Raw genomic sequence first — 24,168 nt, forward strand, 5'->3', positions numbered from 1 at the left:
CCTCAATTCAATTTTCCAATCTCTGAATGCTCCTAATTGCAGAAATCTTGCCAATAATAATTCATCCCCGGTACTTCTTTTTTGGATTATTTTCAGAAATTGAAGGTAACTACTAAAGGGACCATGAGCCGATGACGATAATTTCAAATGTACAAGGTGACTCAATACCGAATAGCGTATTCATGTTTATTTTGCATTGTATTGCAATTTTGCATACTTGCAATGTTTTGTAAAATTTAACAACCCTAATTTCGCCCTTGAGAAAGTTCGCTACACCTTTGATAGGATATAGATATCATCACTAAAATAAGGGCCAAAATAAATCTTGGGCAAAATTATGACACGAAGATGAATTTCTTCACAATATGGCGAATGAAGTTCCTGCTAATTGGACAATTTTGAGTGTATTTTGTAATTCCGTTTGTTTCGACTAAAATTATAAAATTCCAAAGTTTTCAAACAGTAAAATTATTCGCATACAAATGACGCCAAACCCTCTACTGCTATTTATTTATTTCTCCGGAATCGAACAGAACCTCCACCTCAACCCAGCCCCAAGTCGTTAACTCTTAATAAACTCACTGTTGGGCGCAAATAGGCCCAATCTCTGAATAACTTACTGTTTGGAACATGATATCATGGTCACATGCGAAAAGAACTGACACACAATCCGGGCAGTTTTATCAGGATGCTACAGTTTCTGTATTATTGCTTTTCTGGACACGCGAAGTTATCTTCCAGATAAAGTTGCCAGGACTGTGAACTACCGTTCCTTAAAAAAATAATTTATATGTTCGCACCGTCTTCAGTTTTCTCTCGGACTATAACTTTTTTCCCGTTTCTAGTTTCTTTTGATGTTTTCCCCAATGATGGGATTGCGGCTAATCTCATAGTCCTCGTGTCTGAAGAGGGGCCCCTTCAGTGCAGGCATGCGTAAGTAACATCTTTGTTTCAAGTCCACTGACATTCAATTATTCTGAGCAATAGCCCGGGATAATGGCAGATTGATAGCTCGGATCTTGTGGATTGCGATGTTTTGATGGCAGTTTTTCGAGCGGTAAAATGCTTCCGCTCAAGTCTGGTCGAAATTCTGACGATCGATGGCAGTTATAGTTTGTAGTGCGAATCTTTGCATGCGCGTCATACGTACGAATCCTAAGCATCAAATCGACCCAAAGCCGACGTAAAGTACGACCAGTGGCGTCTTAGAAACCGTAAGCTTTTGCATTGAAATAAAAAGCTGGTATAATAAAGCCAAGTACATAATGAGGAGATGAATTACTATTGATGTATGAACTGATGAACTAAACATCAGAGAAATAAAGTCAAAATCGCGAAAGCCGTTTTTAGTTAAACGGAAGGCAGTGAAGTCGTTAACATACATTGTCGCTCCTCTGATTTTACTAGAATTGTTATAAATAACAGAACGTGTTTACTTTCAATAACTTTGACCGTCAATAGCGCCTAAACGAGAAACTTTTTAACCAAATTTTAACGTATTGACCCAGATAATTTCATGATACTATTTTTGATACTGATTTTCGAGAAACCCTGTATAAACACTCGTGTCGTCTAATTTACACAAAAAAACATACAGTTTAATCCGCGTTTGAGACCTCACACATTTCAAAGAGTTCATGAGACTATTTTCAATCCCAACTTCAACCCTCCCTTACGACACGACAGTGTTTACTTTCATATTGCGAGTGGCTTGTAATTCAATGATAATATGTTATCTACCCTCGAGCAGATTGCGGCTGGAATATTAACGAAGGGGGGGTGCATCTTTTTACTTCCTGTGCACATAAATTTTCCAGATTATTTGATGCGATTTAAACTTGTTGATAGGGCTTAAATCAAAGAATTATGTTAACTTCTTCCAGCCGTTCAACCTCGAAAATTAGCTTTAAACCCCTTTGGAAACCATATTCCAACTAGCAGAAGAAAGTAACGGGGATATCTTGCCGTTAACGTATCCTGCCTCTATTGTAAAAAAAAAAGGCGAAAAGATTTCAGTTTATATCGACTCCCTGAAGGCACAAGAGTCTTTTTAACTGGTAGATAGGCCCCTATCTTAATAGAATCGGTGGGTTGTACATTGTATCGATGCTGACAAAATAAATAGATGTTATAACTGAATATGTGTCAGATGGAGGGTTGGCCATTAAGGGCCTATTGAACACTGTGGGAGATATGTCGGAGGATACATTTCCTGCAAAGACTTCCAGCTTTCGCTTCCTGCAAGAATATTTTTAGTTGGTATAACGTACAAAGGGCTCGATAACACTGCAGGGAGATCTTCTACATTGATTGGTTGTAGGTACGTGAAGTGCAGTAATTAGCAGTAAGTCCAACGGACGTGCCCGATGCGAGATTTTTTTCTTACATGGTCTATTTAGAAAAACAGTCGAAAGCTCCCTAGATGAAATGGTCGTTACTGATTTAAAGATATTTAAATATTACATTAAGCTACGAATAGACAGGGTTGGTCGGTACATTTAGACAGTGCTTACTACTTTTGTTAGACACATACAGGGTGTCTCAGTAACTCTGTTACAAGGCGATATCTCCGTTATGGTTAGAGCTACTCGAAAATGTTTCGGGGACAAATCGTTTGGTATGATGTTTTTGCCACTTCGGGTTACGCCGGAGGTCAATGTGAACTTCACTACTTCAAATGGAATACCCTGTATATTTTTGCATCGTTAGATTCCACACATTAAAGTGGATCTGTATATATACAGCCTGTCCGGTTTTCGTTGGACAGCGGCTGTGTCTCGGCAAGTAGAGCAAGTAGCAACTTCGGACAAAAAAAAATTTATTTCTAATGTGACTATGAGAAATCTCTGGAAAATATTTTCAGCTTCGTGAGATCACCGTAAGGGGGCGTAGTAGGAACGGTAGTTCCTTAAAATCGACAAATCTATTCTAAGTAACTAGTTAAGTAATACATTTTAATTTACTATCAATAAGATTACATCATTCTGAAACTTTTTTGTTCCACACATAATTTCAGAACTTGCATAATAAAAGTGGGGGAAGGCGATGACTCATTTTAAGTTCAAACTATCATATCTCTGTTTCTAATTATCCGATTTCAGTTATTCTGTATTTCATTGTGAGCGTTTCAATATTCTTTTTCGTTTTTGACTTATTGATAAATAACTGAATTGAAATGCGCCTTTCGGGAGAAGTGTAGGTTTTTTAAAGCTTTACGAGATGGGCTTATGAAAATAATATAGCTCCATTTGATTTATTAAAGAAAAATGAAAAAAACCGCTATTACCTGAAAGAATGCCCTCTAGCGATTTTGCTCTGGACTATGGATTTTTGGTTGCTCTACTTACCGAGATACAGCCGCTGTCCAACGAAAACCGGACAGGCTGTATGTATATAGCCAGAAAATAATGAATACATCTTTATTTCCTAGTTTAAACATCATATATTAGCATTTAACTTAGCTGTTTTTGCGATATTTGCATTCCATTTAATAATCGGGACTACATTGTTTTCCCAAATCGCAATTACTCTAAATAAACAAATGGAACGAACGCCATTAAAAGTATTATTTATTAATTTATTATTTTATCATTGGAACTAATAAATTAATTTCGAACTAACTAAAAAACGGTATTTTCAATAAATAATTTGCAAAAATTTTAAATTCATAAAAATGTGGCAATCGAATAAATCTTAATTGGCGGCAACTGCAGTATAGAGAAACAATATAATAAACAATAAATATACATAACACATAATAAAATACCTCAAACTTTTAAGGCCGCGTGTAGTTCTGAGACTTGACATTAAACAAATTTGTAAAATCCTCTTACCTGTTTTTACTTGATATTTCAAAGTCGTGGCGCAATCGTTGACCAGTTGTTGCAGGGGAACCCCATGGTCCGGCACTCGCAAATCCAGCAACTTCTGCATTTCCTCGGGGTGATGGAAATCCAATATTTTCTCATTACGATCGTTAGTGGACTTTATAAAGTCCAGAAGGACGTCAACCACTTTCTGTAGAAATTCCCTCGTTTGGGCCTCGTTCTCAGTTTTGTAAGGAAGAATGTCTAAAATTTGAATATGAATTAGATTCTATAAACGTTTGGTAGACGATTATTGGAAATTTAGCTTTTGTTCGTTTCCTTAACGTTAAAATAAAACTTTCTAATGTCTAAACTACGTTCTAACATCAGTTCTTTATTGTTGAAAAAGGTATGCTTTACCATAACTTGATGGTGGCCGAAAAATCCGGATGGGCATTTATAAAACTGAGTAGGAAAGTGGTACAATGATGGATAAAGACAAAGACTAACCAATTTCAACAATAAACTAAAATGTACACTTCTAGGTTTGCAATGATGGTATGTATAAATGACAATTTTCATTATTTATTATCTGACACAAGTTTGCAGTTGATATTGCAGCATATTCTTGAAAAAGGCAGCCTTATAGTATTATTTGTCATCACCATATAACCCAGCGAAAAGCACGAAATTTGACTACAGTTTTGTGTAAGGAAAAAAACAAAGTAAAATCAGCGTTCGTTTCACTTTTTCCGAAGGCGAAACTTAGCTACGAGGGTAACCCAGAAGTACTCGACCTCACATGAAAAAAAAATCAGAAAATATTACATTATTGGTCAACACAGTCTCCTTTGAGATTGGCACTTCCCAGCTATGTTCTATGGCTTGTATACGCTATTTGTAGTAAGAAGCTTTCAGGGATTCAAAATAGGCATCAACCGCGGACCCCTCTTCCATATCGGCAAATTTCTTTCCACCGAGCCATCTTTTCAAGTTTGGATCTGGAAAATAATCTGGGGGGGTTAAATCTGGCGTATAGAGTGGACGAAGAACAAGTTGATTCATTTTGGCCATCGCGATGACGGAAGCGTGGACTGACGCGTTGTCTTGTCGAAACAAGACATTATTTTCCGCCAAATGCGGTCTGTTTTTCCCAACTTCTCCCCTCAAACGCCACAATAAATTTGTTTAATATTCCACATTTATTGTCTTTCTTTCAGGGAGGTAATCAATACAGATTATCCCACGTGCATCCCAAAAGCTGGCGCCATTACCTTTTTTGCAGATCGAACGATTTTCTCCTTCTTTGGAACCGATTCACCCCTTTGAGTCCATTTTTCTGATTACTCCTTTCATCTCGAGCGTGAAACTATGGATCCGTGATTCGTCCATGGATATGAATATACGCAAAAATTCAGCTTTGTTGCTGTGAGACTTAGCCGAACGTTCCCTAGCAACATCCTTGCGGCCCTATTTTTGTTAATTTTGCGCGCAGGTTTCTCGTATTCAATTTTTCGGTTAAAATTCAATGTAGTGATTTCTCAAGTGGTCAGATTTGGAGTGTCACTGGGTCGACCACTTCGGAGTACGTCTTGGCAGGTAGTACGATCGCTTTTAAACTCTGCCATCCAGCATGTTAAGGTCGTCAACGAATTCCTCCACAGTAGAATCTAACTGCGCCTGGATGTTGGATAGACCAAGACCTTTGATATGAGAGTATTGAATCACGCATCGATGAGTAATTCTTTTTAGTATTTTTTTCCAGTTACGCCATAACTTTCCAACGAATTAAAATCGGAAATTTGAAAACGATTAACAATTGAACATTTGAGTTTTTTACACTTGTTTTTCATGTACAATGCGCTCCTGAAGAGTGGCGTAGTCATTAATATCGCCCTGTATAAATGCCAGTAATGAAATCGATAACGTACATATAAAGGAAACTAGTATTCGCTAATTAAACGCACTTCAGCCTTCTCAAAATTCACTGTATGCCATTAAGGAACTCGGTCTTGGTCGTGATAGCTTCGCTTACAGAAAATTCCAACATGATCGGCTTGAAGTGCTCTGCATGATCATCATCCAACAACAGCAGTCAATAGAACTTCCCCAGTAATTTCAGGATTGGATGATCATGAAAAACTTTGAAATTCAAAAAAGAACTTGACAACGAAGCTTCGTTAACTCGTCCTGAGCAAACCTCAATATAGTATTATTACTCGTATTTTTAGTAAGTTTGTTGTTCTGCTTGGATATCCAATAAATGTTTATTATTTGCATAATATTAGGTATGTGGTCGCCCATCTCTATGGATTAAGTTTCTATGGTGAGTCGTACTTATGTTCGAACGCGAACAACATACGAAAAAGTTCAATTATTGGTCAGTTTTGGCACTGTCCAATGCCGTTTGGTATTTCATTGTCTTGTGTAAACTCAAAATATTTCGCACAGTCTTTCCCGCTTACCTTTCTGCTATTGTCAGCTCATTACTTTTTTAGTTAGGTAAAAAGAACTGATCCGCTCTGAGCGGACACCTTAACTTGGTGAGTTGCCAATACGGTATTCTTGCGGAAGTTGAAGGGGGCAGTAGAAGAGTAAAGAAACCGAGTCACATATGCAAATTGCAAATGACACGATAAACGAACACATTCTGCAATTCGATGAATCAGACGAGCCCTATCAAGAATACGTAGTGATGAGATATACAGATTGAGAACATCAAATAGATATTTAATGATTTGAAATAAAGAAAATTACTGCTATTTGATGGTAATGATGTGTGGCCTAAAACAAATACAAAAGGAGCTGAAAACGTCCGTTACGAAAGATGAATTGGTGTAAGCTTTAGTCAAAAAATAAAAGATGCAAAGACAGGACAAACAGAAACAATATCAGCTCCACTCATAATAGTCACGTGACGATTAAGGGGAAAAAAGATTTCCATCGCAAAATGTACGTGATTTTTAGGAAATTCTTCGAATGGTTTCAAAACGTACTGGGACGCTTCGTGTGACACACGCCTTCTCATAAACTAAAATCTAATAACTTCAAAAGGAACATTTTAAAAGGTTGCGAAACGTCTGAAAAAGTCCTATCAACTCTTAACAGCTCGGAGAAAGTTTTAACGACGTCCGAATCCTCCCAAAAATTCTTGAAAGTTATAAAAGAAACTGGCACAGTTATTAAGCTATAAATAATATCAAAACGTCGGTAAAACTTTCAAAAGCTCGCTCTCGTAGAATTCGGAAAAAAGCTTTGTAAAGTCGATATACAGTATCGGACAAATTAAATTGACTACCAGTAAATGTTAATATTTTTATGTTAATCCAGAAACTATTCAAAATAATAATTTAATTTTAAAAACGTTAATCATTTTTATTATAAAAGAAACTATAAATTCTCAAAATCGATTGAAATACATTAACAAAAAGTGAAATTCAAAAATCAACAACAATAGAATGCGACATAATTAAATTGAATGTCATTAAAAGTAGAATTTCCATGAATTTGTCGCTAACTGATTAATATTTCGTCCAATTTCCTTTATTATCTATGGACTCCATCAAATTTGAAATTATGGTAGGATCGATATTTCCAAATTTCTTCAACTTCTTTGAATAGTTCTTTTCCATTGCTGAATTTGTTGGATCGTATATTTTTTTCCACAATTTCCCAGAGGTTCTCAATCGGATTGAAATCAGGCGACCGAGCCGACCACTACGGAACATGAATTTTTTTATCGTTCAACCACTGTTTTACGATCTTTGAAGTTTGTTTGGGATCGTTATCGTGTCGAAAAACGTATGATCATGGCATTTCCCAATCGGCATGCGGTAACATCACTGTTTCCAATATATTACAGTACATGAAACGATCCATTTTTCCAATAATTCTATGTATGCGACCGATACCCCAACCAGAGAAAGCGCCCCAAACCATTATGTTACCAGTTCCATTCTTCACGGACTTGGAAACGTATGAAGAATCAAGCCTTTTGCCAATTGAACGACAAACATATTGAGATCTTTCAGTACCAATCAAATTGAACTTTCTCTCATCACCAAACAGCATCGTTTTCCAGTTCTTCGCAGACCAATGAAGATGAAGAGTTGCACACATTGGTCCAGCGTCTTTGTTTTTCTTTGATAGAAGTGGTTTTCGCGCTGGTCGATGGACACGAAGTCCAAGTTGTACCAGACGTCTCTGAATCGTTTCAGAAGACAAGTCAATATCGCCTAATTCAGCAAATATATATGCTGCAAACATCCAAGGGCTTTTCTTGATTAACTTTTTTTACTTTTCTATCAAGTCTCATAGAACTTTTTCGACATCTACCTCCTTGCTTTAAATCAGACACAATCTCTCGAAGATGGAAATTTTTCATTGTTTTTTACTTTACTTTTTTGATAAATTAAACTGCTCACATATCAACTTCTGTAATCGTTCCTTTTCATAAGCCTCAATAATTTTTTTTTCAAATCACCGGGCAAATGTCTTTTTGGTGGAATTTTGCACTACAAATATTATTTAAAAAAAATGGAAAGATAATATTTCAATAAAGCACCTCTGCACACTAAAATTACTATGTTCAATTTAATTTTGGCGCCTTATCAACCAAAACAGACAAATCTTCCATGAAAAAAAAATTCAGTTATTCAAGGAAATACAAAAAATAATAACAAAACAGATATATATATGCTTTTTAATATATATAAATTTTAAAATTTTTAGTTCACTTCTCACTATTAGAAAAACATGATTAAAGTCAATTTAATTTTGTCCCATACTGTGCATATATTTCACTTACGAGTGCCTAGAAAACTCAAGAGCCCAGGAAAGTGTGTTGATCTGAACTAACCGTCTACAAAATTGTGGAAAATATTTTGAAAATCTGCCTTAAAAAAATTCAAGGAAACCTAAAAGGCTCAGAAAAGATTCTGGAAAATTTTTCAGTTTCTAAAATTTTTAAAGAAAAATTTGTGAAAACTTTTCCCAAATAACTGAAAAGCGTAATAAAAGTTTCTCAACTGGCATTCCTTAGGATTAAGAAAAACCCAAGCAGTGAATGTAAGAATCAAAGTTTCCATAAAAATCAAGCCGAAAACTATCCTAAAAACTCTAAAATATTACACGAAATTCGTTTCTAAACTTTCTGAACATCCCAAACGTTACTGAGGTGTCAGAAGCATTTAGAAAATATTGCAAAGTTCTGACAAAATTTTCTGATATATATAGAAAAGAAAGTGAACAAGAGATAGAGATCATCTGGCGAGCCGTTTTCGCAATTCAAGTGCTGATTTCCAGAGAATTTAAATTCCTCATTCAACTCCACATGCATATCTACTCTCAGTTTTTCAAATCTTTATTATAATTTTTTTATAAAAAAAACTGTCATTCAAAACGTTAATTGAGAGAAATTTGCTGAGACTATCGTGGGTGGGCCATATCACCAAGAACAACCTGCTGAACAATTGTCCATAAAACTGAGCTGCTGCCAGAAGCACAGACCATGACCCTTTTGTTCTTATCCGAACGATTTTAGTTAATAATTTGATAAACACTCGGTGTATAATTGTTACCATGGAATTTTAGGATGAACTTTTGCAAATTTTTGAAAAGTTAAATAGAATTTTCGGTGTGAAATGATCTATTTTTAGTATTCTTTCGTACGAATTACACTCATACCTGTGCTTTCAGGGGTTTTCAAATATCATTTTTTCAGTTTTGAGAGGGAACGGGCAAGTTAACAAAGATAGTAGAAAAGGAGAAAAAAATTCTTGGTTTGATAGATTCTATTTTGCCTTCGGAAGTGGAAGTGGAAACTATTCAAGAAGAATTCTTCAATTTTTAGGTAGATTTTGGACCAAATTAATACACAGTCAGAGGTACTTGCTAAATATTAATAACCCATGTACAAAATTTTTCAGTTTTTCTCGTGATTAAGTTAATAACAATTGTCCACGTCAAATATTTTCTAAAAGCACTTTGCGAATTTTCCATAGCTTCCATAACTCATATATTTCAATTGCTCAATGGCCCAGGCTTAAAAGATGTTTTGAAGAGGTTCATGATAGAAAATTCTCTGTTTTTAGATAGTTTTTAACGAAATTGCAATCTTACGTACCTTCGTCCGAAAATCTACGGGCGAGTAAAAAAAGAACACGTCTGTTTTTAGACTATTTTTAATACTAAAAAAAAATTGATATTTGGACTAAGTCGTTGACAATGCCGTTTTTCACACGACGAGAAGGAAACTTCCTTCGGCTATGCAGAATTTTTAATCTCAAACTCCGTAACTCCGCTTAAACCGAAATAGTTCTTTGTCACCGATTTATTACTCCTTTGTTGTTCCTGCTTAAACATTCCCATTGTTTCGTGCCTTTAAACAATAATTAGCGGTTTTTTATTATACTTCTTAACACTGTCTCTTAAGTAGCGAATAACTGGAAAAGCAGATTTTTCAACTTAAAAAAAATATATTCGAATTCATTCCACATCATATCGCTAGAAGAGAAAATTGAATCCTTCGTATGATCTTCCTTGATATTTCACACATTTATCAAAATTGCTTAACCGCAAACGATGACCGCATTCAGCATAGTCAACAGTTGCCGCTGTTGGGAATTTCGTAAATGACATGTTACCTTCAAATATATAGAAACTGAACTAGAAGCAATTGCCCAATCTTTACCCTGTTACCTCGTTTAAATGTAGCTAACATCATGCAGGATGGCACACTGAAAATCTCTTTTTTAAATCTTTTTTTCGACTTCTCTGATTTTACAAACGCACGTGGATTTTGACTTCTAGAGCAACACAAGTCTCACCAAACCATGAAATTTCATATCATGTTTTACTTTTACTGAAATATGATATCAAAATTGACTTCGAATCCGAAGCAATAATTGTTGCTTCGCTGCTTTTTTGTCTAAAACCTACCAGGGCAGTAGGTGTGTCTGGTTCCTTTGGGCCCCCATGTGTCATCCGAAGCTTTAATGCTTGGGAATTTAACATTTAAAAAAAGTTGTTCATAGCTCGTTTTCAGAAATATGGCGATGACAAGCGATTCTATTCTTAAGGAATGAAATATTGTGCCCTTTATTAAAAGAGAACAATATTTCATTAAAATACTTCATGACTGTACAATTTTAAAGTATTTTAATCAAATCCGTCAACAATTATGTTGTTTTCAACAATAAAGAAAATCGGGATCGTAAAGAAACGATTTATTATACATCATCGTTACTGTTGCTAGTCCATCATATGTGGAATTTCACTAAATAATAGATTATCCGGGGTTTCTTTTTTGATCCAGTTTAGTGTTAGTTTTCGAGATATAGAAAATATAAAAAAATATTACTGGTAGGCACTTTCTCTTTGAAAAAATTTGGAAGGCCACTGACGGCTTTATGAAGCAATTCTCTGGCTAGAGGCACATCATCTGTATGGTATGGAAGTATGTCTGAAAAAATTATTCACTTCTAGTTTGATGAATGGCTACGTTTATATAAATGGGAGATGCATAGATCATCCAATCATCGTCCATTCTTCAACATGAAAAATACGTAAAGCATCATATACCTACTCATGCGGGGGCTGTAGTTCGAGTCTAATCGCTACACATGCATCATAATTTACACCAATTAGCTCAAGTTTCGACGTTGCAAAACAGGAATTCCCTTGAACCGAAATCGATCAAAATTTTTAAAATTCCTTAGGAACATCTAGGCCTTCACGCAAGGGAAGCATTTTAAACGGGCCTGAGGGACTTTTAATTAAACATCGCTTTCCCCCCTGCAGGCACTTTTGCCCATGTAAATACACAGTGGCGTACCACGTGCCTCCGTAGTTTCTTATCCCAGTTGTTGTTCCAAAACCGGGCGAAAGCTGCCAAATCAACTGCGCAACTAACAATGGCGTTGTCACAGAGCTAGGACAACGATCGTCATTGTGTTTGAATAGATCTAGATCTGCACAAATTAATTAGGGAAACGAATTGTCCTTTCGCGGTACGCCACTGACCGAAGCGGAAGCCGCCTATGTTGGCAATAAGGGTACCCCCGAAGCGGCGTGAGACAAGCTGTGCCTTTCCGGGAGCAGCTGTTACCCGGACTCACCCCATCCCATAAGAATGTCTGGAATTGAAAATTATTCACTGCCTCTGATCCGTAATTGAAATACCTCTTGTTTGTTTGCTTATTGTACTTTTGATTTATGTTGGACCGTTGCACCGGCCATCCGCATCGCCCTAAAGTAAACGCACCAGCACAAAGGTGTTCCGCTTTGCTGCAGTTTTGGAAAATGGAAAATGTTCGTTCATCACTGTTATGGTTTCCTTTGCAAAGTTCCTTCGAGGAAAACTTTAAGCGAATCCTTCACTATCCATCTCCTGTGCAAAAGCCAGGAAATCGACAATGTTTGTCTGGGCCGCTACAGAAAAGCCACAGCAATTTTTCAACGGTAATCCTACATCCCCAGTTTATTTACTTGAGTATGGCCGGGAATTACTCTTGTCATTTATGGAGAAACGAAACGAGAATATGGCCCTAGAGAAAAAAGATTTCCTACTACATGCGTCATTAATAACGGTTATAAATTGATGGCAAGATCAGCTACTGGATTTAGGTTGAGAGAGATAGATAATTCTATAATGACGAAGAAGTCTCTGGAATGATGAAGGGCAGGAATGTTGCATTTTCTTAGCATTCTCTTACGGCCTTCCTCCCTTCCCGTATACGGGGTGTCCGAAAATGTGCCGACAAACTTTAAGAGGGACATCAATACAAACTTTTTTTTTAAATCAACATATGCTCACTAATGAGCGGTTTCAGCATAAGGAAAATTGGGTTTTGTCATAGTAATCGCTTTTTATACGTGTTAGACGAGATTTTATCGATGAATAAACCGTGGCTTAAAGTAATTGTCAAACATGTCGACCGTCATTACCAGGAATGTACTGTCGGGTCATTGACTCGCGGACCCTATAGAATATTCTGGAAACAGTTTCTATCTAGATGCGTGCAACCGGCCATTATTCTCGCTCAGAGAGGTTTCTCATTGCGAATAAGCGTTTCGTTGATCAGAGATTTGAGGTAGCCCCAGAGGAACAAATCCAGGGTCTCGAGATCGGGAGAACGTACAGACTGGGCCGCAGGACCTCCTCTTCCAATTCATCGGTGCATGACGTTAAGTTCTTTAAAGGAGCAATTGACGACCATTTTCAATATACATTTTTATCTAAAAATCAACAAAATGAATGTTAATGGTAACATGGTGGCATAGGACAAGTATCATAATGTACAAATTACGCCTGCTACGGCCTTAAAATAGCCATTTTGGGAATGTCCAATTGTGGTAAAGAAATGTTTGTACTCCCAACAACAAATGTGACTGAAACGAGAACGGTCAGTGGAAGATACTGATGTCCGATAAAATCAAGAATTAATTTGGTCATCTGATATCACTTAAAATATTTTATTTGCTTTACAGCCTTAACGGCACTTTTGCCGGCATATGTTTATTGAAGAAAATAAGTTTGTATTGACGTTCCTCACCACCCTTTAAAGTTTCTCGGTACATTTTTGGGACAGCCTGTATGTGCAAACAAAAAAACGGGAGATAGGTGGACAGGGGAAGAAAGAAGTCTCATTAAGGGGAATTTGAAATGGCTCTAGCGTACGTCCCTGGATGGGATTCAGCACAAAATGGAAAACAAACCAATTTTCCATCAACGAAATTTTCTTATTGCTTACGTAATATTTAATTGGGTTTGTATTGCATTTTTTACCAAATTTCTACCTATTTTTCTGAAAAACTAATTGATACATTTTTAATCGCAACATATCATTAAAGCTCTGAAAGACTTTCAGTTTGATGTGTCCCGTAGCCAATGTTTCAATTCAAAAAAGAAATCGGTCATTTTATGCTATCGGTGACATAAGCAATATTTAAACAAATCAACAAAAATCAGAAGATAGTATTTTTGCCCCATTTAAAGCCGATTTTGAAATTTTGAAAAAATAACAATTTGTAAAAAAGTTTACGGAGAGAGGGATGGAGGGAGAGAGGGGAGGGGGGAGGGATCATGACTTAGAGCCGCAAGGTATACTTTGTAACTTTCTTTCAAATCAGGGTTCAAACCTGAAAGTTGTTCGATCCAAATGTAGAGACACCAAATGTGTGGTTCCGCTCGATGATCGAACGTTTGATTTTTCCCGATGATCGAGATGATGCTTCTACAACGTGGCAGCCAAGATGGTTTGGGACTGGATATCTCAGTTTCGAAACGCTCTCAGTTTGCAGTCTCAGAGAACCGTTTGGTGCAAATTTATCAGTAACCCTCACTGTTTGTTAAGTTTTCATTATATTATCGAGAACTCTTTACCACAACTATTACGGAAAACTTGGGTAATTGAGAGAACACGAATGAAACTACTTTCTTGAAGAGTTGTCTACCAGCTTAGGACGAATGTTCCTTCTATTTTAACACGAGCGGACCTATTTGAGACTAAACGCCCGTCTTTGGGTCTAAAATCGGACTTCGACCCTTAGAGAAGTCTCCTTCAATTTAAACGTAAAGTAATATAATCAACAACATAACTAATCATTTTTCCAGGCTATCCGACTTTGAAATAAAGGTGCGTAATCGCACGTCAGGCTAAACTTAAACTTATGAAAATAGAAACTACTTTTTAAAGGGATTGACACGAACTACGTGCTCTCACAGCTTATTCGGTAACGAGACTGAACCTAGGCCTATGTGTAAAAAAAATTAATTAATCACAAAGGCACACGACCATCTATGGATTTGTCGAGTGAACAAGGGCTAACAGTAGTCGACAAAAGGGACGAATATTCCCTTTCAATCACAAAGTTATTCGAAAAATTCCATGAGATGTTAATACTGTGAGGGAATGAAAATTTACGAAATTTGAGCAGAACAACTTGGAATATCTAGGACACATAGAAGCAGATGACCCATATTGAGGAAACGATGGCGATGAATGTCCAGAAAACTCAATGAAAATGGAGGAAAGCTCTTTATCAACTTGAATCTTTATGTTCCAGTTCCTACATTGCAAATCAACTAAAGCGTTCTTGGAAACCGAATCGTATCCCGATATTGAAGTTGGGAAAGATGTTTTTAAATTCTCCTCTCTGAGATATAGAGAAAAAAGTAAAAGAATTTGTCAGAAAACGAATTTCATAAAATGTGAAGAGTCATGTAAAAAATGTAACAGAGAAGTTATATACAGAATTTGAGGAAAATATATGAATTCGAAATTGCACCTCTCTGCCTCAGCGCACTTTTTCTTCTTCACACCTCGCAGCAAGAAGGAAATCCCCTTGGCGTGTACAGGGTGACTTTTTAAATGAAGCCGCTTGTTTCTTGGAAACTTCATTATCGCTGGAAAGTGCGTGTTTGGTAGATAAATATAACATGCGTATTGAAGAATAAGGGAAGGGGACGATTTTCACTAACGACCCCCCCCCCCTCCCCATCTAGGACTCATACAAATCTCCTTAAACAATTTTTTGCGTACTGGCAAGTTTTTTCCTCAAAAAATCGTTCTTGGTACGCAAAAAGAGCAAATATCGTAAACAAGACAAAATTGTTAGTGTCAAAGTGTCCTACTGAAAGTTGTAAATTGACTACTTGATCACATTCAAAATAGCAGTAAAAGCGACCCTATCAGCCAGCTTGTGGAAACTTAATCCTAAGTCCCTTGAGTATACTCTTTAGTGTTTCCCCGAAGACGTTTTTGCGGCGGCAGCTGCGGATTTAACCCCCTAAATAGGCCATCAGTCAAATGCTTCATCGGCGACCTAATCTCTCCTCTATTTTATACAGAAGAGGCTGCGACTGCTTATTGATTGTTACGTCAATGCATTGAACCGCGAATTTAGTCCGATGTGGCATCATAAACGACATGAAATTGAAAGGCTGAGAATGAACTGAAGACCTTTCGTCTTTTAGAGCTACATACGTCATTGAAAAAACGATTAAAAAAATTTTTGTATCATACGGACCCTCCATGTAAACACCTCTTTTATCCCTTCGTCGGGAAAGGTTGCAGGTTGAAAGTAAAAAATTTTCGCTTTAGATTGTGTAAACGTTTAAACAGGTCACCTATTACATTCCCGTGTGGACCGGGTACATTAAAAGTTTTTGCCTTTGGTCACCATCGAGTTGGAGGCCCTAAGTCCAAATTTAAAGGGATAATACCTTTACTTGCGTAAGACCAATCCAGCTGTTGATTTTGGGACACCTCTGGAATATTCCATTTCACGAGGAGATATTTCGAGACTTCCATTATCCGATTATAGTACAAAGATAGTCTCAGACGTGCCCGACCGGATGTTAGATGGCGATTTCTCGTTAGAAATTTGCCTGTTTTACCAAGACCTAACCTGAAGCTTATCTTTAAAATTTAACGATGATACGTTGATTTCCGTTTGTTTTGGAGCCGTTTTTAGTCATCGCTTTTAGAGATTTTGTGAACTTGGAAGAACTTCAGCCATGAATACAGGATTCGGTACTTTCATTTGAAAGATCTTGGTGCATCCAACATTAAAGCGGAGTGAGATTCTACTCTGGGGATATCTGGTTCTTTGTCAGTAACTCTGAAATATTGGCAAAATTTGAACACGGTAACACGAGCTGCCAAGACGAAACCCTTGGTGGTCGACCTAACGACACTCCAGATCTCACCGCTCCAGAAGTTGTAGTGAAAAGTGTACTGAAATACCGTAGGCTGAAATTGCGCGAATTCGCAGACATAATGGACACTTCGAAAAGTACTGGACACCGCATTTTGACCGAACAGTTGGATGCGAGAGAGCTGTGCGCAAGATGAACAGAAACAGCGCCGCGAGGATGTTTTAAGAGTGTTTGGCAGTAACAAAGCCGAGTTTTGCGTCGACTCATAACTATGGACCATCATAACCCATGGATATAACATGGGTCCAATTTTTCGCACCTGAGACGAAATTGCAGTCAAAAGAGAGGATCGGCCCCAAAGAAGGCTAAAACCGTCCCATATGCAGGAAAGGTGGTGACGTCAGTTTTTTTGGATTTACGTGGGAAAAGTCTTAATGACTGTCCGTCTAGAGGAAAAAAATAAACGGAAAATATATATACAAATTCATTGCAGCAACTAAACGAGGAAACTTCTTCTGTCCACCGCCATGGCTCAGGTCAATTAAGTTGGCTTCAAACTTTTTCCTTACCTACCCTACTTGCCAGATTTAGCCCTCTCAGACTATTTCCCATTTCCAAACTTGAAAATATGACTCCGTGGTAAGAGATTTGCCAATAATGAAGAAGTGGTATCCGGGATTGAGGTCTATTCTGAAACGTTCGACCCTTCTGGCTATAACCAGGGGGTAAAAATCACACAACATCGCTGGGAAAAATGTATTAGTCTCAAGGAGACTACGTTGACAAATAATATGCTTTTCTTGTTCTCCCTTAAATAGTCTGTTACAGGTCGTTGCCGTTGGTTAAGTCCTTTAAGAGCTCTGATGAGTCGTTCAAGAACTCTACCGTTTGACTACATTCTCTGGAGAAAACGCCTTCACATGTGCTTTAACTAAACTAGCAGATATACAGAGAGATCCGCATGAATTAGCGATATAACGGTAAGTGGCGATGGGTAAGTTGTGGTTAATACGACGTAATGAATTAACAACGTTGGTTTTCCTTTAGTAGTGTTTAACTATTTGTATAATTCTTATGAGATGGTACATCCTTTATCGTCCTTGTGGTAAGACGTGGTGGGGTGCGTGTGTGACTTTTGGGACGTCATGTATAAAGGGTGTCGCTGCATGGGTTTGCCAAGAGAGTAAAGTTCATTATTTTTCATTTTAGGAGAAAAATGTATCCTTCACAAAAGTTTTTGCTTGTTCCCAAACGATTGAACAAGTTATCGCCGCTTCAATTTTCGTTTGCGTTGCAGATGAACATCGAAAAACGGGAATTTCTTCAATATCAAAACTCGTTCAATTTGTTAACTCGCCACGTGATTTTTTTTTTCTTATTTAATTGAATACCTTATGCAACACTGAGTCTGCGTCTTTCGACACATCATACGAAAGATCAATGATCATAGAAATTTTCAAACATATGTATTCGAACGACTCTTTCATTTGCAGCTTCATTTTCATTCGCTTACAAAGTAGAAACTTAATATTCAAGAAATTCGCTCTTCGAATTTTATAGGACCAGATTTTCTTAATATCTAGATTCCATTACATGTTCGATATCGATAAAATACATAATCAAGTTCATACGAAAAAAGATAGAGTCACATCAAATGTTCGACGAAATTTTTATTCAAACTTATGTATGCACAGGTAAGCAGCGAATTTGGTGAAATTCGGAAAACTAATTCACGTGTGTGTGTGTTGGTGAAAAAAACACCTTGTATAAACGTTCAAACCGCCCATCTGTCGCCTATTAAACGAAACTGGATTACAGAAGCCAAATTCCCATTCACACACGAAATCGGTTTATTTCAACCTGCATTTGGATTGTTTCCGTTTCATCATGCGGACGCAGGTGTTAAACGATCAATCCTCCATCCGAAATTGAGGCTTAAATGCAGGTCTGCACGCCCACTGTTTTAATTAATTATTCAAATAGCCTTCATCCCCCCACTACTAAAGCTGAGCTTTATTTCATTTAATTAAAGTCGTGGGTAATGAAGTAGATCTAGTCGTGTGGGTCGCACTACCGTTTGGAGGCTAAAATTTCAAGGAGCGATGCGTCTACAGGTGGTATGCAGAAAGGTAGCCATCAAAAGAGTACTTAACACTCAGCCCAACGAAAGTATGAGGATCTTCGAAATCGTAAGAGCGGAATCGATGGAAGCAAAGAAGGATGCATGTTTGTGCTAAAGGTTTGTTTGATGGGAATCTGAATGAATAAGGATGATAATGGAAACTTTGATAATTTGAAAATCCGTCGCTGTATTTTAATTGATCAGTTCTGGCGGTGCAAATTAATAGCGACAGAGTAGCGAAATTAGTAGCGACATTAATTAAGTAAATTAGAGTCATAGAACTCTTAATTTTATATTAAAAAGTCAAATCTCAAAAATTTAAGTTCAAAAGATGGAGGGAAAAGCTTTGAACAACTTAAGGAAATCTGCGAAAAATCAAAGTTCTCCGCTAGTGACTATTGTTTTCTCTATTTTAGCGCTCTCTCTCTCTCTCTCTCTCCCTGTCTCCATTCATGTACACACTTCACTCTTTCTTTTATAACTTCTTCACACTGCCCCTCAAACTTTCGTAAGGTCGCGTAACAAGGGTTAAACATTATTTTTCTTAGTGCGAAGTATTAACTCTTTCCAGATGTTCTCAAAGATTTTTTTTTGACACATAGATCAGAGAATATTCTCTCTTAAGGTTCGCTCATTTGTAAAAAAGTTATGTGGTAGGATTCTTCATGAGAGATAAACAGGATGTTAGCCAAAACAAATCCCCCTATTGAGCGAGGTTCTAAACTCCGCAAATTTAATAAAAGCTAATAAAATTTGACATTTGCTAAATTTCTAACCTCAATCATACGTCAAATTCTGTCATTTTCACAACCTGCTGTACGAGGTATGTTCAGAAAAAACGGGAATTTTAAATTTTCGGAAATAATTTTATTTATTCAACTACATGAATTTTATCTCCGTCAAAATAATCCCCTTAATAAAAATAAAATACGCTTATGTAACAGTACTTCTTCCAATCCCCGAAACACTTCTGAAATTCACACTCTGAAATACTGTTTCACTGTTTCAGCGACACACATTCAATATCGTCTATGGTTGCAAAACGACTTTAAAAGGTCGTAACCTTTTAAAGGTCTCTTTATTTTCGAGAACAAAGAGAAGTCGCGGAGAGCCATATGTGCCGAATATGGCGCTTGCGGTGTCATTACAGTATCATTTCTGGCCAAAAATTCGCGAACCAGTAATGAAGTGTGAGCTAGTGCATTATCGTGGTGCAAAAGCCATGAATTGTTTCGTCATAAATCCTGGTTTTTTTCATTGATTCGTGCAGACCACGTTAAAATAGTTCCAGATCGTTTCGATCAAATTTAACGAAAATTCTTTAATCTATCCTTCATAGATCGCCGCTCGTGTCGAACACAACATGGCTTTTTTGACATTCAACAGACTAATTTTCCAATATGTCTTCCATTGTACACATTGTTTAGGAACGTGTTTACCCACACAATTAGCGAAAAATTGCATAAATAGAGGCAATACAGCGCATAAAAATACAAAAATTCTCGTTACTTTTTGAACACCCCTTGTATATACTGGGGAAACATGCGTTACTCGTGGCGCCCGGAGATTTTCAATAGCTTGAAGGAGCATGTAACATCTGCAAGAAACAGCCCTTATGTACTGAAAAGATATTGAAAATAAAGTGTTCAACAAAAGGTTGAGTGAGCTGCTAGAATATCTGTTTGTCACTATTTTTTCTGTCGAAAGCTACGCCTCGCGTAATCCATCAGTTCCATTTTATACTAAGTGATTGTTACAATATTATGTATGTTTATACGGGGCACGGTCAATTGAAAACGGCAAAATCTCCTAAAAAGAAAATCACTCGCGAAATTACATCGTATAAATTGGTAAAAATATTATTTTTGAGACGTAAGAGACCTAGCAACAATTGTGACGTAAGAACAAGTAAAGGTCTTGACAAACTGTCAGCTCCAAAATGACAGCTCCACTAGAGCATTGCACTAGGGAGGGACTGCGTTCCGTGATTCGTTTCTTGCTAAGAGCAGGGGTGAAATCCATTGATATTCAGTGTAGAGTGATGTTATTGCATGGAAATTCATGTCTGTCGCTCCCGCAAGTGTATGAATGTACCAACAAATTCAAAAACGGGGTGACTTCCAGGGCTGATTGTCCTCGGCGTGGTGAAGTAAATGGTGTTATCGTGCCTGAGGCGATTTCCAGCAGTTGAAGTGTTAATGAGAAAAATCGTCATATTATTCTTAACAAAGTCACTTAAATGCTAAAGGTGGGAAGAGATTTCGAACTAGTGATGAAGTGATTTAGGTGATGCACGAGTGGCTGCGCACACTACGCAAAGATTTGTTTTCCCTTGAGTACTTCAGCGCTTCCAAAATGATGGAGGAAGTGCATTGAAAGTAATGGAGACCATATCGAAATATAACATATTCGTTTTTGACTTTGTTTCAATAAATTAAATTTAATATGGTCTTTAAGATTTCCGTTTGAGCCTTCCTCGTAATAAATATGTAAAAAAGTTACGTAACTAAATCATTTCCCTTTTGCACCCGAAGAATGTACCGACATAATAAGACTTAATTTCAGGCATAAATTTCCCTTTTTTTCCCATAACAATATATCCCCATCATGACCATTGTTTAGGAAAGTGCTGGTTATAGCCAATCAATATCATCAACGGTCGTGAAATATTGCTCTACGTTATTGATTACGGCATAGCTGTCTCCATCTGTGATATAATGACGGTCGGCGGTCCAATAAACGTGGATGAATGTGCAAAACAACATGGCGGCGGTCATTCAAGTAAAATGGCGGAATATGCGCAAGCCCTCCATCAACAAAATCAATATCCTTTGTGCCAATATTGTTTTTTTAACTAATTTTCGACGAACCGCTTCAATCAATTTTAGAGCTTCTGATAAATGAGCACAGAGCTTGGAATACCACACTACAAACGCGCAAGCAATGCTTTCCTAAAAACCACAATCCTCAATCGCTCATGTCTCCCACAACCGTCTAATCTTCAATCGACTATTCAACGGAACTACTAACAGGAAGACAAGAAGAAGTAAGTTCACTTACCGTTATACTTCAAATTGGCCGCGCCGACGCTGAGTTTGTAATTCGAAGTGTTGGAAGCCATGATGGAGAACTCTGGATGCTAGACGACTGAATCCAGATCCTGTGGGAAGCTGCGTTCAGGCTGCCAAAAGGTCAAAAAAGGTGACCTACATTGAGGGTGGCGCGCGCTCCCGTGACGTCAGCCAGTCATGGGTGGAGCCTTCGCCGCCCTCGCGTAGCGTAGATTCAATACGATGAGTTGGGGGCGGCTGTTGGAATGTTCAATTTTTTGCCAGACTTCCGGAAAAGGGTGAAGGGGGACGGAATTCCGAGTGTTTTGATTGAATTTATAGAGATTGAGCGCCGAGCCTGGTTTGTAAACTGGGACGGCAGATTTTAAGTTAGGTGAGCGACATAGCCAAGCTTAATGCTAAATTTATGTAATTTGGAAATTGTAAATCTAAACAAATCAGCTGGAAGGAATAGTTTGTCTTTTTATTTACGCTAAATTAAGTAACATTGGAAACACTTGAAATTTGCTGTTTCATATGTTCGCAAACCGTTTCCAGGCCCCTTTGCTCAGAACCACTTCTGGAACTCTAAATGTCTTCACTTTTTCATGGTAGAAAGTTTTCCCGATATTTTCTACACCCGTACCACCTCCTTCATTTCTGTATCAGTTCTAGTACTACCTGATTAATCATCGTCAGTTTTTATGACGATGGAAGATATGCTTTTATTTTCACTACTCTTATGGGCTTTTGTTTTCAGCTCATCTCATCTCCTCGTTAATAGCAAATTACATACATGAATCTCTATGCGTCGAAAATTCGGAAAAGTCTTTGTTAGAGGCTCATTGAGCGTGTGATGTGAACGACATAGATAAAATAATTAATCGCTGACAGGAATTTCTCAATGAATTTTTTTTACTTTCTATTTGGTCTAAGGCACCGTTCTGGTAGTTAAATCTCAGATTTAATATATATATATATATCAAAAAATGTACATATATATACATGTACATTGTGTATCTGTCAACATTTTCAGTTTAGATACAGGTAAAATTTAAGATGAAGGTATACAACTGATGTGAAAAGCCACTTTAACAATTGGTAAATCTTCGGTTTAAACATCAGATAAAATGTTGAGTTTAAATTGGAGAGTTAAGAGAAAATCCGGTTTTTACATGTTTTCATAAACTGTTGTGTTCAAGCTACTGCTGGAATTTTAGCGATCATTGAAAAATACAAATTAAAAATCATTAATTCGTGAGAGTTCTTTAGATAGCCGTCCTTTAGCAGCGCTTCTTCTCATTGATTCTCCTGCTACTTCTTCTTAGCGCCATAATTTTGGTAGTGCTGTAGGTAACTAACGTCCTGGGGCTCTGAATTATCATCTTTGTTAATTTTCTTAGCAAATTATTATTTTTTCAAAAATTCAAAAGCAGCATTAAATAGGACAAAAAATACTATCTATTGAAGTTTTTTTTTATATTACTTACATATTGATAGCATAAAATTCCCGATTTAAAAACTTCCTTAGCAAAAAACGCGAAAAAATTCTACAATTGTTTGTTTTCGGATATCTTCGGAAATATTCGAAGTTTGAAGAAGACATTTGGTCAAGCACTAAATTACGCAATTTTGTTCTTATATAGATTTCTTCGTGTCCCCTCTTCTTCTCGCATTTCTCAAGATCTCAATGGTGAAGGTCAAATTTGAAATGCCCCCAATGACACTAGCTTTTCTAACCCCCTTGGGTTTTTCATTCAAATTCAGATTACTCAAAATGCATTAATCCAAGTATTCAGGTTAATCGGTATTTTTTTTTAATTCGATGCTTTTTGTTGATTTTTCATTTCCCAAACGTCTTTGAAATCGATTCGAAAACTATGCTTTAAAGAGACGATAATTTTGGACAAAGAGTTTTACTCAAGATTATGACGCTTTATAACAAAAATTAGTTCATTGAAAGGAATGAGTGAAAAAAATTAGGCGCCTTTCTTACGTATGGTATTGCGTATGAAGTTCAAGTAGAATCTATATCAATATTTACTTAGATTACCTACTTGTTGACATTACTGAAAGCTTCTATAAGTGCGACAAAAGCATGATTGTGTTATACTAACAAAGCGTAGGCGTAGGTGCTGTTTACTCTCTACTACTGAGTAAATGAAGCAAAATTCTGTTTTATGACACTCAAATTTTTTGCAACCGAAATTTCCGTATATGATAGAAAGTAGGATTAATAACCAAAATTCTTAGTAGATAGTATAATCGGATGAATTTACATAAATGTTGCCGATTTCAGGGAGCATAGGACTCATACTAGACTATATTCGACCAACATTCAAACGGTACACAGCGGTCAAAAAACCTATTGAGAAGTCCGACAAAGGTCTCTCACTATTAGCACTCATATTTAAGTAAATCCAATAATTCTTTCATTGACAATGTGTTTTGCTCAAAAACGTTTGATAAGCATTATCAGTGTCTATGGCATTATGATAATATGCAATCGTTATCGATGTTATAAAAGAT

The 24,168-nt window shown here is 37.0% G+C and overlaps 1 protein-coding gene across 2 annotated transcripts in view; it reads right to left on the bottom strand.

Annotated features, from left to right (window-relative positions):
- The window catches only part of Gad1 (glutamate decarboxylase), a 44,850-nt gene extending 23,066 nt beyond the window's left edge, over nt 1-21,784 (bottom strand). Inside the window, exons 1-3 of one of the 2 annotated variants that reach the window (XM_066296343.1) lie at nt 21,650-21,784; nt 11,167-11,268; nt 3,834-4,070 (exon numbers count right to left, since the gene is read on the bottom strand). In XM_066296343.1, the coding sequence (XP_066152440.1) occupies nt 3,834-4,070; nt 11,167-11,268; nt 21,650-21,710 (400 nt within the window). In that variant the 5' untranslated portion in view covers nt 21,711-21,784. The remainder of the gene's footprint in view (nt 1-3,833; nt 4,071-11,166; nt 11,269-21,649) is intronic. The other variant, XM_066296344.1, reaches the window with a different exon arrangement.
- Nucleotides 21,785-24,168: the final 2,384 nt, after the last annotated feature.

Source organism: Euwallacea fornicatus, chromosome 24 (genome assembly GCF_040115645.1).
Source record: "Euwallacea fornicatus isolate EFF26 chromosome 24, ASM4011564v1, whole genome shotgun sequence".
NCBI lineage: Eukaryota > Metazoa > Arthropoda > Insecta > Coleoptera > Curculionidae > Euwallacea > Euwallacea fornicatus.